This window comes from Aulonocara sp. 'chitande type north' Nkhata Bay, linkage group LG19 (genome assembly GCF_057382095.1).
Source record: "Aulonocara sp. 'chitande type north' Nkhata Bay isolate Kocher_YH1m ecotype deep benthic linkage group LG19, A_spYH_male_GT1.1, whole genome shotgun sequence".
NCBI lineage: Eukaryota > Metazoa > Chordata > Actinopteri > Cichliformes > Cichlidae > Aulonocara > Aulonocara sp. 'chitande type north' Nkhata Bay.
This window is the reverse complement of record NC_141362.1, coordinates 10,550,073-10,563,335: the sequence shown is the minus strand read 5'-3', so window position 1 is coordinate 10,563,335 and position 13,263 is coordinate 10,550,073. Positions and strand designations below refer to the sequence as shown.

The 13,263-nt window shown below is 48.2% G+C and overlaps 1 protein-coding gene across 2 annotated transcripts; it reads left to right on the top strand.

Annotated features, from left to right (window-relative positions):
- Positions 1–2,309: 2,309 nt before the first annotated feature.
- Positions 2,310–11,643, top strand: dglucy (D-glutamate cyclase). 2 transcript variants are annotated; one of them, XM_086275376.1, is made up of 16 exons: positions 2,310–2,532; positions 3,565–3,650; positions 3,851–3,992; positions 4,642–4,795; positions 5,367–5,453; positions 5,749–5,902; positions 6,333–6,483; positions 6,853–6,975; positions 7,050–7,271; positions 7,770–7,887; positions 8,075–8,217; positions 8,332–8,431; positions 8,951–9,099; positions 9,215–9,334; positions 9,456–9,616; positions 9,800–11,643. In XM_086275376.1, exons 3-16 carry the CDS (start codon positions 3,875–3,877, stop codon positions 9,956–9,958), a joined length of 1,959 nt encoding a protein of 652 aa, XP_086131502.1. In that variant the 5' UTR covers positions 2,310–2,532; positions 3,565–3,650; positions 3,851–3,874; the 3' UTR covers positions 9,959–11,643. The 2 variants fall into 2 exon arrangements, with proteins under 2 accessions (XP_086131502.1, XP_086131503.1); XM_086275377.1 differs by lacking the exon at positions 3,851–3,992 and having other exon boundaries at positions 2,311–2,532.
- The last annotated feature ends 1,620 nt before the right edge of the window (positions 11,644–13,263 follow it).

Sequence of the window (13,263 nt, the reverse complement as noted above, 5' to 3'; positions counted from 1 at the left end):
ACACAGCAGTGCTACTAATCCAAAATACTGGAACAAACATTTATTTTAGCTCCATTCTGCTGCTGATACATACTTTAGGTTTCTGAACATTAAACTTGTTGCTTCCTTTCATAGTGTGTAACTTGAAGGCCCTGAGTACTTTCTCCCACACTGAAAACACTGGAATGATCAAATTATTTGAACATTACCTAATAAGACTGATTCAGGACAGACAATTAGTTATTCTAAACTTTCCTAGCAGTCCTTCACAAACAGGGAACAGTCTGTCTATTCTCTCCATCTGTCAGCTGCTGCTGGCTCTTCCTCCTCCTCTTCCTCACACACTGCTGAGTTTGTCCTGGTGGATCATCAGGGGTGCAAAGCCTCACAGCTGATGAGCAGCAGTGGGTCCCTCAGTCTGTCCTCACTCTGGACACTTGCAGTCGTCACACATGGAAATCAAATGTGTGATAAGCTGCAGGATTCAAACACAAGTGTGACTTATAAACACATGTTCATACTTTTATTCCACAATCAGAGAGAAAGAAATAGAGAGAGAGTGCAGGACAGACAGACAGGTGGCAGTCTCAGGTGTATACACTGCTACACAACAGCACCAGAGAAGGAGGATTTAGTGTTTGTGTCATTATGAGTGCTAAACAAGAAGAGTTCCCAGATGGTACAGTAGACACATGTGTGACTGCTGTGATTAAAGCATCTTTCTTTCAGCTTAACGAGTGAACCGTCAGCTCGTTCAAACACACGTTAAAGTCCGTTTGGCTCGACACCACCGAACAGAGGCAGCAATATAACATAGCTAACATTAACAGTGCAGTGAATCCTGCTTGTGCCGTGATATTCAGGACTGCAAACCGAGCAGCATCACTGACTTTTAGCTTGTTGTGTTTGTGGATATATGACTGACTTTAATTATCCACAAAATCATCACATTCTCTGTAAGATTAAGGTCGACTATATATATAAGTAAAGGCTTTAAAACAAAGTTAATCCTGAAAGTACAAACATCGCTAATGTTGCATAACTTTGCCGACATGTGGCCAACAGTAATGTTTTAATGTTCTTCGTTATTAAACATTCGCACATAAATTAGTGACATCATATTCAGTACTTACTTTTGACAGTTCACTCTTCAGCCGCTCCCTTCTGTCGTATTTTGTGACAAAATTATCCACACCCACCGCCGCGCTATGAATTGTGGGATATATGGGACCACGAAGCGTGCACCGGATCACCAGTGTTGCCAACTTAGCGACTTTGTCGCTATATTTAGCGAGTTTTCAGACCCCTTAGCAACATTTTTTTCTAAAACGCGACTAGCGACAAATCTGGCGACTTTTTCTGGCGTTATTAGAGACTTATTTATGACGACTTTTTGACGTGAAAGCGCGTATCGCTCTTACTCTCAATAAGCAGCGGGTGCTGCCTTGGGCACCTCACCCGTGCCAAAGCGCTCACAGGCGGAGGATAGTCTTCCCCCAGCTGCTATCAGGGCAGGCAGGGCTCCCGCACTGACTGTAACGCAGTCAGTTCTTCTTTTACTGTTATGTTGTTTTGTGGACCACAAAGTTTAAAACTACTTATGAACACACACACACACACACAAAGTAACTCCACCAGAGTGCCTATTTCGGATCACGTTTGCCGGTCCAAGCCCGGATAAAGGAGCAGGGTTGGAATTATGACATTAAAAAAACAATAATTGCTAAAAGAAATTTAATTTGTAGTTCTAAATAAATTCTAGATGCATTTAATATTTCTCTGTCCAACCGAGTAGGTTACAATTACATTAGCATGACCAATTGTGCAAATTAGGCGATGACGTCATTTAGCGACTTCTAGCGACTTTTAGGACAGCCAATAGCGATTTTCCTTACTGAGGCGTTGGCAACACTGCGGACCACGCTTGATATTTGGGGAAATCGACGGCGCATTTGGAGTATGCATTTGAATTTTTCATTTTTTTTTTTATTAACAATTGGAACAATACAGTCACAAACAATATAACACAATATAGTGCAAATGAACTCTCGTGGAGGATAAATAAAAAAAGAACACAGTCAATACAACAAAACTAACAGCAAGGATATGGGGGGAGGGGGCTAGACAAAAATTCACAGTATTAACGGGGAAGAATTAAAAAAGAGCACAGGTTGATACACAATAGAGGTAATGATCAAAATAGTAGCAAATGGGAAATGTCATCATAGATTGTGGCAAATCTGCTTGACTTCAGTTTTTTAAATGCATTTGAAATACACTTCGAATTGGGACAGCCGTCGCGTGGCGGTGACGTAATCGCACTTAAAATGCGTACTTCAAGCGTGCAGACCCTGAATTGGGACAACAGGGACACAGCCAACGTCCTTGAAATCCGGGAAACTGAGGACGCAGAGGCACTGGAGTAACCTTCGTCGCCTCGCTGTGACGTAATGGGCCCTCGAAGGCTGCAGCCCCGGACTTAGCTATTAGCAGCTGTTAGCCTGTGGAGCTGTCATCACCGACCCCGACACTCCGCGGATAAACCGTCACACCGTGAGTTTAATCACACTGTCGGAGGGACTTTAGGACCGTTAGCTTAACGGTCAGCTTTGCTCCCTCCGAGCGGAGATTTTCATATTAAAATAGAAGTTTCTATGTTTAATGTAGTGTACAGTGGGAGAAACTCGTCCAGCTGACTTCTTCAGTCTCAGCTGACTGCAGGTTTCCAACCTTATATAGACAGATCAAAGATCACTGTCATAGCCGATCAATGATCAATCACAGTTTGCATATCATTGATCATAAACTGACCTCACAGCCCGTTGTGAGTCAGGGGTGCTAGTGTCAGCCATTGAGCACAAGTTCTGTTTATAAAGTCGAAACCTGATGATGACGAAATGTTTCTCCCACTGAAAGCGTGCAGCCTTCCTGGACCCTGACCCTAGCCCTGACCCCTTCCTGGACCCTGACCCTTTTTCAATCTTAATTGAAGATTTTAATATGTGGGTATTGACTTTTCAGGTTTAGTTTTTCCTTGTAAGATAATTCTTCATAATTAAACAAGAGGAATAATAGTGTGATGTCTTGTATTCATCATGAAGGTATAATTTGATATATAATAGTTTTGATTTTGTGCAAAGTATCGGATCAGTGTAGCCTGAACTTTACTGTCAGGTGGTCTCTGAGCCACTTCCTGTTTGCAGTGGTGATAGACGGGTGGCGTCATCTCTGCAAAGAGGTGAGTGCAGGCAGGGAGGAGAGGAGAAGGAGAGCAGTATGAGTGCCGGAGGAGGTTTAAAGGTGGCAGTGAGACCTGCTGTGATGGTTGGAGATGAGCGGGAGCGAGCAGAGCGGGTTACCCTGATGAATCCTCACCTGGCAGGTGTTCGATCCCTGCTCTCAGCTTCATCTACACCAATGTTCTGCTGTCCTGACAGTTTAGGAAGTTTCACATAAATAAGCGTCTGAATCTAAGTACACAAAGTGTTACCACAGATTATATTTCATTGGCTGTTCACCAGCGAATTAACCAATCAGACAGCTCGCCTATTCCTCAGGTTACTCATGACATTTTTTAACGTTTAGGTGAAGAAGCATGCTGTCTGCAGTGAGAGCTGCTCGGTGCGCCGTCAGATACCTCAGGGGTATCCGTACCTCTGCCATGGACACAGGTGATACACGCACACACACAAAAGAAAACACTGATGGAGGAGAGAAGTGAGGGAAGGAAAAAGAGTGAGTGGGGTTTAAAGTCTGGAGTGTTTCAAAGATTAACTTCATCGACTGCTGCTCGCTCAAACATTAACTGTGGTGAAGCAGATAAGAGCAGCTCATTGTTCTCTCGGGCCTTTCCCCTCCTGCTCCGTGACAGGTAAACAGGAAGCAGCTCACTGACATGCTTGTGTGTGAGATGATGAAGTCGGAACATTTAAATAATCTGAGTCCTGCTAATCTGAGGCAGTTAATCCGGCAGAAAGACCCCAGAATAAAGACCACAACAGGATTAGCCAACGGTAAGAGATCATCTGAACTGGACAGGCTTAGGACAGACTCGGGACAGCTTAGAGGTGAAATTTCTGCTGATTTGTTGGTTTAGTAAAGGAGCTGCTTTAGCGAATTAGCGTCCAGTAAGAACGTTAGCTTGTTCTAATAGTAAACATGTATACTCTCGAGTCATCCTCAGCTAGTATCCATGAGTGTTGTGGACGTGTATGGGGTATCAGGTCAGGTGCATGCTGGACTCAGCCAGGCGGTGGAGGGTTTGGGGTCCTTGGGATGTGGTCCTTCTGGCTTCGCTGACTGGCAGCCTCCAGCTTCCTCTGGGCTGCTTTTCAGCCGAGGGTGAAGCAGCAGGAATGAGAAACAGCTGCTCCGAGTCTGAAAAAGGGTGGAGTGCTTGCTCCGGGTTGGCGAGGATTTTCTGCCTCCAACACGTCATGTTGACGAGTTTGAGCAGATTGATTGACAGGTTGGTGTGGAGGCTGGAGCTGGTGCGGTGCAGCGAGGGTGGAGGTGTCGACGTATTGGTTCCTGCCCTCAGCGGGAACCGGTGACCACGAGCTCTGGAAATGCCTGAAAAGGATGATGTCATCCCGCAGAGCTGCCCGGACGGTCAGGGCTTCTTGGTTTTTCTCTGTTGTAACGTGTGTGTGTGTGTTTCAGGATACCAGCAGGCTAATGTGGTCGTCCTGCCAAACCAGCTCGCCGATGACTTCCATGCCTTCTGTCGCAGTAACCCCGCCCCCCTGCCGCTCCTTTATCGCAGCCAGTCGGGAGAGACTTCCTGTCCGCCTCTGGCTCAGCACGCTGACATCAGGTAGGGCTTCCTGTCCTCTCAGACGTGCTGCAGAAGGTTTACGTTTGGTTCTGTGAGCCGATGATTTTAAATCACAGACGTTTCCTGAGTCCATTCACATCGTTCTCCATGCAGCACAAAGCTCCTGCGGACTCCCAGTAACCTTTGGAGCGCTCGCCTGTGAGGCGAGAGCAGAGTTTACTCAGATAACAAGCACATCACATTATAAAATCTGCTCATTTTGAATTTGATTCAGAAAAGCTGGAACAAACAAGAAGGTGTTTGATCCTGATGTGATGAAATGATTGAACTTCTTTTCTGCAAACTGAGAGGAGCGAGCAGGAAGAGACAGACGCCAGACCAGACAGACGGTTTGGTGGATGTTTGTTTCGGACGCCCCTCAGCCTGAGAGGACGGTGGCCGGGCCGGCAGGTGCTGTGACACCATGGGTGCATCGACCAGAAGCCTGAGGGCTCACAGAGTTCTTATTTTTCTGCCCTATACCCGTCTGACTCCAACGAAGGGCGGAGCTTTCCGACTGTGTCTGTTTTATTTTTCCTGATCGAGTGTTTCCTGGTTGTGTTTCCTGTAGGACGGACATCTCGCAGTACTGTGTGTATGAGGATGGTCGGCTGGTGAAAACCGTCTCCAGCCTGCAGACGTACAGTGACGCACACAGGTAATGTTGAACATGAGTCGGGGTAATCATTGAGCCTCAGCCGTGACTGCGTCCTGGTAATAACTTACTGTTGAAATGGGCTCTGGTTAAAGCATAGCGACGTCTCCGGCAGGATCTGTCCTGAAATCTAAACGTGCTTTCAGCTTGTATCCCAGGAATTACTCTACACCAGCTCCTCCGTGCTGCTTTCACTGAAAACTCGACATTAAAGCACAAACACAAGCTGCTGCTTCCTGCCTCACCTGTTGTTTCCTGTAGCATAACAGTCAGTGATCAGCCTCCCTCTGCCTCGCAGGTCTCCACCCGGGCAGCAGGCGGAGCGTCCCGGGTCGTGGTCGGACATGGTGTGTTTCTATCTGGGCTGCAGCTTTGGCTTTGAGGGCCGACTGAAAGAAGCCGGAGTCCCCGTCAGGAACGTGGAGCAGGGCAGGAACGTCAGCATGTACAGGGTACGCTGGGCCGCGCTGGGTCGCTGACAGTGTGCTGTGCAGCTCCGGCTGAAGCACTGTGGGTGCAGTGACAGGATCAGTCAGTCGAGCAGATGTTTTGGTTGGATCATCATCAGTGATTTTATGACCAGTCGTGTTTTCTCAGTATTCATTTATGCTCTCAGGTCCAGTCGACTTCCTGAATTATTTCACGTTCACTGTGACACACTCGTGAAGTGTCCGAGGGGTAGAAGTGAAGTGGGAGTAGTCACGCCCACCAGCAGCGCTTGTGTCATTCTGTCGCTAAACACGAGCTCGGAAATTCTCAGTGAATTCTGATGAAACTCTGCAGGAGCGTAGAGCGGGGTCATGTGACAGTGCACATTTGGGATCACGCTTCTCCACCAGCTCGTGTGTGTGTGTGTGTGTGTGTGTGTGTGTGTGTGCGCAGACTGCAGTTCCCTGTGTTCCTGCAGGAGCGTTCAGCTGCCCTCTGGTGGTCACGATGCGTCCCGTCCCAGCTGCTCTGTTGGATGCAGCAGTGAAGGTCACTCATCTCAACCCACTGGCACATGGAGCTCCTGTACACATAGGAGATCCAGGTACACACACACACACACACACACACTCACCTGCAGCTCCTCTAACAGCCAGCAGAGGCAGCAGTGAGTCAGTCTCCATGTTAAAACCTTACAGCAGAGAAAACATGTTTACAGGATGATACACAAACTGTTTGGCCTCTGAGGTCTCTTCAGAACAACAGTTTAGGCTGCATTATTAGGGGCATGGCCTCTGTGACTGACAGGTGGATGGTGACACAGGTGGCTGTTGCTGCTAGCTGCCTGCTAGCTTCACCTCAGCTAATCTGAACAAAACTCAGATGATGAGGCTTCAAAATGTGGTGTCAAGATGACTGTGGCCATCTTTTATATACAGTGTGTCTGTGTGTGTGTCTGTGTGTGTGTCTGTAGCTCTCCTCGGCATCCAGGACCTGTCCAGGCCGGATTATGGTGATGCGGTGGAGCTGCAGCCTGGTGATGTCACAGTCTTTTGGGCGTGTGGTGTGACCGCGATTGAGGCGATCCTCAGCAGCAGTGAGCACTCTGATTGGCTGATACTGTGCTTACATCACAGCCTGCAGAGGACCTGAACAGTTTGTCTCTTTCAGAGCCTCCGTTGGCCTTCAGCCACTCGCCCGGCTGCATGTTCCTCACCGACATTCCTGACTCACCTACTTCCACCATAACTCCGCCCACTGAGGCCAAACCCCATCCTGAGCTGACCCCCCTGTGCTTCCAGGTGTCCCAGAATCCCTTGCTGTACAGCCTGGTCTCTCAGGGGACGGCGGCGAAGATCAGACAGCTGGAGGTGATGATCGGAGAAGATCCAGGTAGAAGGCCCAGGATGCTTTTTTTTTAGGAGCGAATAACTGAGCTGATGATGGAGCAGGTAGAGCCTGATGAAGCTCCTCAGGTGTTTCAGCCGAGTCCACGACTAAAGTTTATTCTACAGAAAAACAAACAGGCCATAAAAAACCAGCTGTGGATTCTTTAAAGTCCTCACAGTCTGCCAGTTACACCAGTGCATGGCGTCCACGCCGCGCGCACAGACACGTGAAGCTCCTTTACTGTCATACGGGTGGTGCTGCTTTTTATTATTGTGCATCACAGAGGCTACTACACCTGCAGCGTGTTTAATGAAGGGACAGTTTTTGGGGTTTTTCTGCCAGTTTACCTGCAGACTGAACTTTAGTTGTCCTTTCACCTGCAGCCAGAGCTCCTCAGGAGTTTCATGTGGTCGTCCTCCTACCTGCCCGTCTGAGCAGCACCTGTCGGGTCGCCACTTCCTGTTCTTCTTTGTTTGAACGTTTGTGTCTGTGCGTCTGCAGGTGAGCGAGGGATCAGAGCTTTATTCGTTCAGGATGAACTCTTGCGCTCCTGTCTGGCTCTATCCCATTCCTCCTCTGTTGCCATAACAACGGGCTTCCCAACACACTACATGCACAGGTACAAACACACACACACAGCTTCCTGGTTCTGTGTGACCAGGAAGTTCAACATCGGATTATATCAGACTGTAAACAAATGATGGCGGTGGCGTCAGAAGCTGCCTCCATCATTTGTTTGCAGTCTGTGATGGGGGAGAGGTCACGAGTAACGCAGGTGATTCTCAGCGTTTGCGTCTCCTCTTTAGCCCTCCCGATGAAACCGACGGCCCACCAGGAGCAATTGCCATGGCAACCATGCTGCTGTCTCTGGGGAAACAGGTGACCATGGTGACGGATCGCCGGGCGCTGGAGATGAACCGCACCATCATCGATGAAGCAGTGAGGACGGGTGAGAGTTTTAAATCTGCTCTGGGATGAATTTAATTTAGAAATGTTCAGAATGAGAAAATAAAATGTGACTTTCAAAATAAAGTGCAAGAAACTGCTGTGATGTCACCCTCAGGAGTCCTGAAGGATGCTATCCCATTGGTCACATTTGAAGACGGTGGTCCAGACGCTGCGCGGCACTTCCTGTGTCACCATGGAGACCCTAACAAGCCCAGGTGAGCTGGCGTGTGAGGCACCTTCATGGATGGGCTGGATTTGTTGGTCCAGCTGAACTGTGCATGATGGGAAAAAGTCCAGTTTACTAGTCGCAGTCAGAGATCAGCAGCTCTCCATCACAGACCTGCTCCACCCTCTGCAGCGAGTCCAAACACACGTGAGGACTGTCATGTGACGAGTCACCTGACTTCAAACCCCGTGAGCCCATAAAATAACGACATGCGGTGTGTGCAGCAGGAGTGCTGCTGTGACCAAAGCAAAAGGACACGTGTAACATTACGATGATGTCATCATAATGCAGAAAACCTCAAAAACAAATAAAAAGCATCTCTGAGTGTTCAGCTGAACAGAGAAAGAAGAATCTGCAGGTTTGTGAATCATCAGACCACACGTGAGCCCAAACAACAGGAAACGTGCACAGACTGTTCTTTAACTTTCTCATGCATACAGCCCCCTGTTATTCACACCTGCACAGGTACAGCTGCAGGTTCTAATGTGACACTGATGCTCGTTACCAGATTCGACCACCTGGTGGCGATAGAGCGCAGCGGACGCGCCGCAGATGGGAACTACTACAACATGAGAGCAGTGAACATCAAACATCTGGTGGATCCCGTGGACGACCTGTTCATCGCTGCCAAGCACATACCTGGAATCGGCACCACAGGCGGGAACCCTCCCACCATCTGATCATTACACTCTGTGATAAATCCAGCAGCCAATCACGACTCAGCCTTACAGGAGACTGAACGATTTGTGTGTCTGTGTGTGCGTGTGTGCAGGAATCGGTGATGGTGGGAACGAGCTGGGGATGGGGAAGGTGAAGGAGAAGGTGCAGAGCCTGATGCCCAAAGGCGGTCTGATCGCCTGTGAGGTTCCTGCAGACCACGCCGTCACCGCAGGTACGGCCTCTGCGAACACAGCAGCTGTCGCAGCATCATGCTGCTCACTAGTGTGAGCTGCAGGTCAGTTTGAACTAACCCTGTGCTCCATCTTCTCTGACCTCCTCCCGTGCTCCTGCAGGCGTGTCTAACTGGGGAGGCTACGCTGTGGCCTGCGGGCTCTACCTGCTCCACACCTGCCCAGCACACCTGCGCTACCTGAGGAAGGGGCTGGGACTGGAACCTGTGACCTCCACGGAGCAGCTGCAGGACTGGACCACTAACCTGCCGTCTGTGGAAAAGGTAACACACAAATGCTTAATAACTCATTAACAAGCACCAAATGTGCCCCCGCAGCCTGATCTAGAGCCTCTGTGCCTGTAAATACTCACAGCAGGAAGCTAACGTGAAGCTAACGTGACTTGATTAAATAGACTGTAGTTAATGCTGGCGGACGATCTCATCTCCCTCTCTCCCTAAATCCAGGAGGAGTCCTTCCTCTCCACTCTGGTCCGGTTTGGGATCCGAAGCGGGAAAACTGGTCACCTGGCCATGGAGGTGGATGGCCTGACCTTTCACCCCACCCACTCTGACATGATCACCAGACTGCTGGAAGCGACACGAGGAGGGCGCGGCACGTTTTAATCAGAACTCTTTATTATTCCCTGATGTGATCCCAATCCTGATGCAGGGAAACACAGAGGAAGGAGGAGAGGAGTGTGAGGGTGCTTAGCTGCTGCCTGGTAACCGCTCAGCCTGCCTTTAAATGCTCACAAAGCAGAGTGACCCCCGCGAGATGCATCGCTGCTTGTACCGTGTGAGCAGATGTACAGATTTTATTGCAGCACTCATCATCGTTGATGAGGATGATGAGGGAACATGTTTGGGTCGAGGCTGTGAAAGGCTCCGCCCATGCCCTACAAATCAGTTTGTTCTGGAAGCGCCTCAGGCCACGTTAACCGTTTGTGCTCCTGCAGCTGGAAGGACGTCCACCTCGAGGTGCAGAGCTGAGGGAAGCAGCTGAAATGTGTCTCGACTGTCAGTCAAAGAGGCCACGCCCCCATTAATGCAACCTTTAAACCTTAATAATGATAATAATAATAATGAGTTAATACAAGTTAACCTGGTGTTACGAGGGAGAAAATTGTCTCTAGAGACCAAACAGTTTGTGCATCAGGCTGCGAGCAGGTTTCATTTTACCTGGGAGTCTATGGGACCGACTCACTGCTGCCTCTGCTGGATGCTGGGGGAACTGCAGGGTAAAATCGTCCTCTCTCTGTGTTTGTTTGTCAGTAAATGAGCTGAAGAGGATTTATATGTTTTGTAGAAATGAGATATGAATAAAAGAATCTGCTCAAACCTGGCATTAAACAGCTTTCTTTTACCTTTTTTGATTCTTTCTTGGATGATTTGCAGATTTTCCTCCGTAGGTTGGAGTTTGTCCAAACTTGCAGGAGCTCCATCAGCCTTAAAAACACTGAGTCAGTCTTTTCTGGCTGTTATTAACATGCTAAACTGGAAACAGAGCGACGCTGAGATGTTTCTTATTCTCTGATACTCGATGAAGAGATTTAATTTGAATTCAAAGTAAGAAAAGCATTTTTCTGGGACTCTCCTCAGCTCTTTCTGGGACAGTGGCGCGGCTGCCCCTCTGTTGGTCTTCCTTGGTCTCTTGTGTTCTGGGGGCCTCTGGATGTCTGGAGTTTTGATCTCCTCCATACCTGCTTCATACCCTGGAGGACGGGGCTGTGGCTCCCCACACTCCCTAGCAGATCATTACATGGAGAAACCTTTGGAATACAAGCATGCTGATCCACACCGGTATGCACACAGGTGTACACACGGGTATTCACAGACGCGGACTTCAGCTTTCTTGGCTGCTGCCTCAAAGCACATTGTGCGCTGTCTATCTTGCGTGCTGCACAATATCGTTTATTATTTAGTAAATATTGATATCTACTGCTAGCTAGTTTATTGTGATGGTGCCGTTTTTTTTATTATGTTGCTCTTTGTTGTTTGCTTTCTCTTCTGTTTTTTTTCTCCATACAGGTGACCCAGGTGTTGTTGTTTTTTTGTTTTTTGTTTTTTGTTGTTGTTGTTTTTTTTTTGTTTGTTTGTGTTCTTTTCTTTCTTCCCCCCCTTCTCACCGTCTCTTGTCCCCTTTGGTTTTCTTTCTCTCCCTCTCTTTCTTTCATTCTTTCTCCCTGTCCTATCCCCCAGTCATGTCTGTCCCGTTTGTAGCAACTGTAAATAAAATAAATTCATAATTATAATAAAGGTCAATCAAATGGACCAATATGGCAAGGCCATGATGATCCACTTGGTAAAAGTGTACCGCCCCAGAGAGCAGACATGCTGACATCTACATACCTGCTGTTTGTGAGGGGCAGCCAATCAGAAGGTTTTCTCAAAGGGGGTGGAGATGGGCGGAGCAGCCTGTTGTCTGTGTCAGCACTGTCGTGTAATGATCCAAACACCGTCACACCTCTATCCTACAGCTTCACGACTGAGCCGTGCTGCAGGTACACTCAGGACTAAACGTGACAGAATAGCACAGACCTTTATCAAACAGTTACTGCCTGTTTACCTCAGCGCACTGTAAGCAAAGCACTAATAAATGTGCATGAAAACAGTTTATTCAAAATAAAATCATTTGTTTTTCGCTATTTGTTTTACTTTTCCAAATATAAAAACTACATATCAGAATTTTATTGTGTCAGATTTGCTACATCTGCAGTTTTTTCCTTAAAATGTAATTTTTCTGTTTCTTTAGGTTTTCGAGGGAAACAGAATCACTCTGATGATGTAGACAGAAACTGTCTGTTTCTAATATGATGCACGAGGCGTTCAGCGGTTAACACCTGGCGATTCACCTCTGCTTTTATTGTGTTTTTATTTTCAGGCCTGTAGAAAGTACATTTCATGTGACGCATCAGAGCAAAGCTCAGATATGATCGTTTCCACTGGAGGGGGAATGATGTCCTGATTGAATGTTGGATTCTGTAAATGTGCAGAAAGCTGCAGGCGAGGCGCGCTGGACGTGATTGAGTTGGAGGGGAAATGGTATCGAGGAAGGTGGAGGAGGATGGAGCGCTGCGCTGCGTGATTACAGAAGTCACCTTTAAACACGCTCAGAGGAAAATGTGCTGCCCGGGTCACACAAGTCCAACACATCCTGGTGCCTGCATCAGAACGCCGGCAGCGCTGCGTCCTTTGGGTCCACGTGTTATTAATACTCACGTGTCCACGCCGCGGCCTGTTCGTGCTGCTGGCTCTGAAATGAAAACAACAACTGCTTCACAGGGAAAAAACAGGTCATTTTATTCCGTTGCTAGGCAACATGATGACATCACTATATCTGATGTAGGTAAAAACCTTTTGGGGCCTGTGATGTACCTGTGTGGCAGCTGTGTTTCACCTGTTGGGTAAGAACAGTTGTAATCACCACTGCGGAGGCCTCTGCAGCCGGGACGAGCACACGGGGATATGTCCGGGCCTGCAGTGATGGTGATGGCTGAGCGGCCTCGTGGTTGTGTTTAGTGTTCGAGCAGCTGCATTTCTGCAGCCACTTGCTGAATGTACAACTCACCACAACACAGGAGGAGAGGCGGCCCTCAAAGCCAGATAATGACGAGTGTGGTGAGGCGTTTTCAGTGGCTGCACCTGAGTCGATGCGGGCTGATGAGAAGATAAGGTAAAGAAGGAATCAGCAGAAATCAGACCTGTAAGCAAGCTGACTGACACATCTTAATGAGGTCAACAAGTGCTTTAATCAGCTTACAGAGATAAGCTTGGATCATTAATGCTCCCCAGGGAGCGCAGGAGCTGCAGACGCCTGTGAAAAGCAGGGATCCTCTTACTGTCCATGCACCGAGCAGACAAGATTTTCCATGAGAGGTCACGCCACACATCACAGAGCTGATTAGTCAGACTGCAGGCTGAAGAAAGGC

Bases quoted from the DNA above. Each gene is read 5' to 3' on its own strand.
- dglucy (XM_086275376.1), top strand. From the start codon at position 3,875: ATGCTTGTGTGTGAGATGATGAAGTCGGAACATTTAAATAATCTGAGT. The intron at 6,976-7,049 runs GTGAGCACTCTG...TGTCTCTTTCAG, and splicing joins TGAGGCGATCCTCAGCAGCA to AGCCTCCGTTGGCCTTCAGC. The intron at 9,335-9,455 runs GTACGGCCTCTG...GTGCTCCTGCAG, and splicing joins AGACCACGCCGTCACCGCAG to GCGTGTCTAACTGGGGAGGC.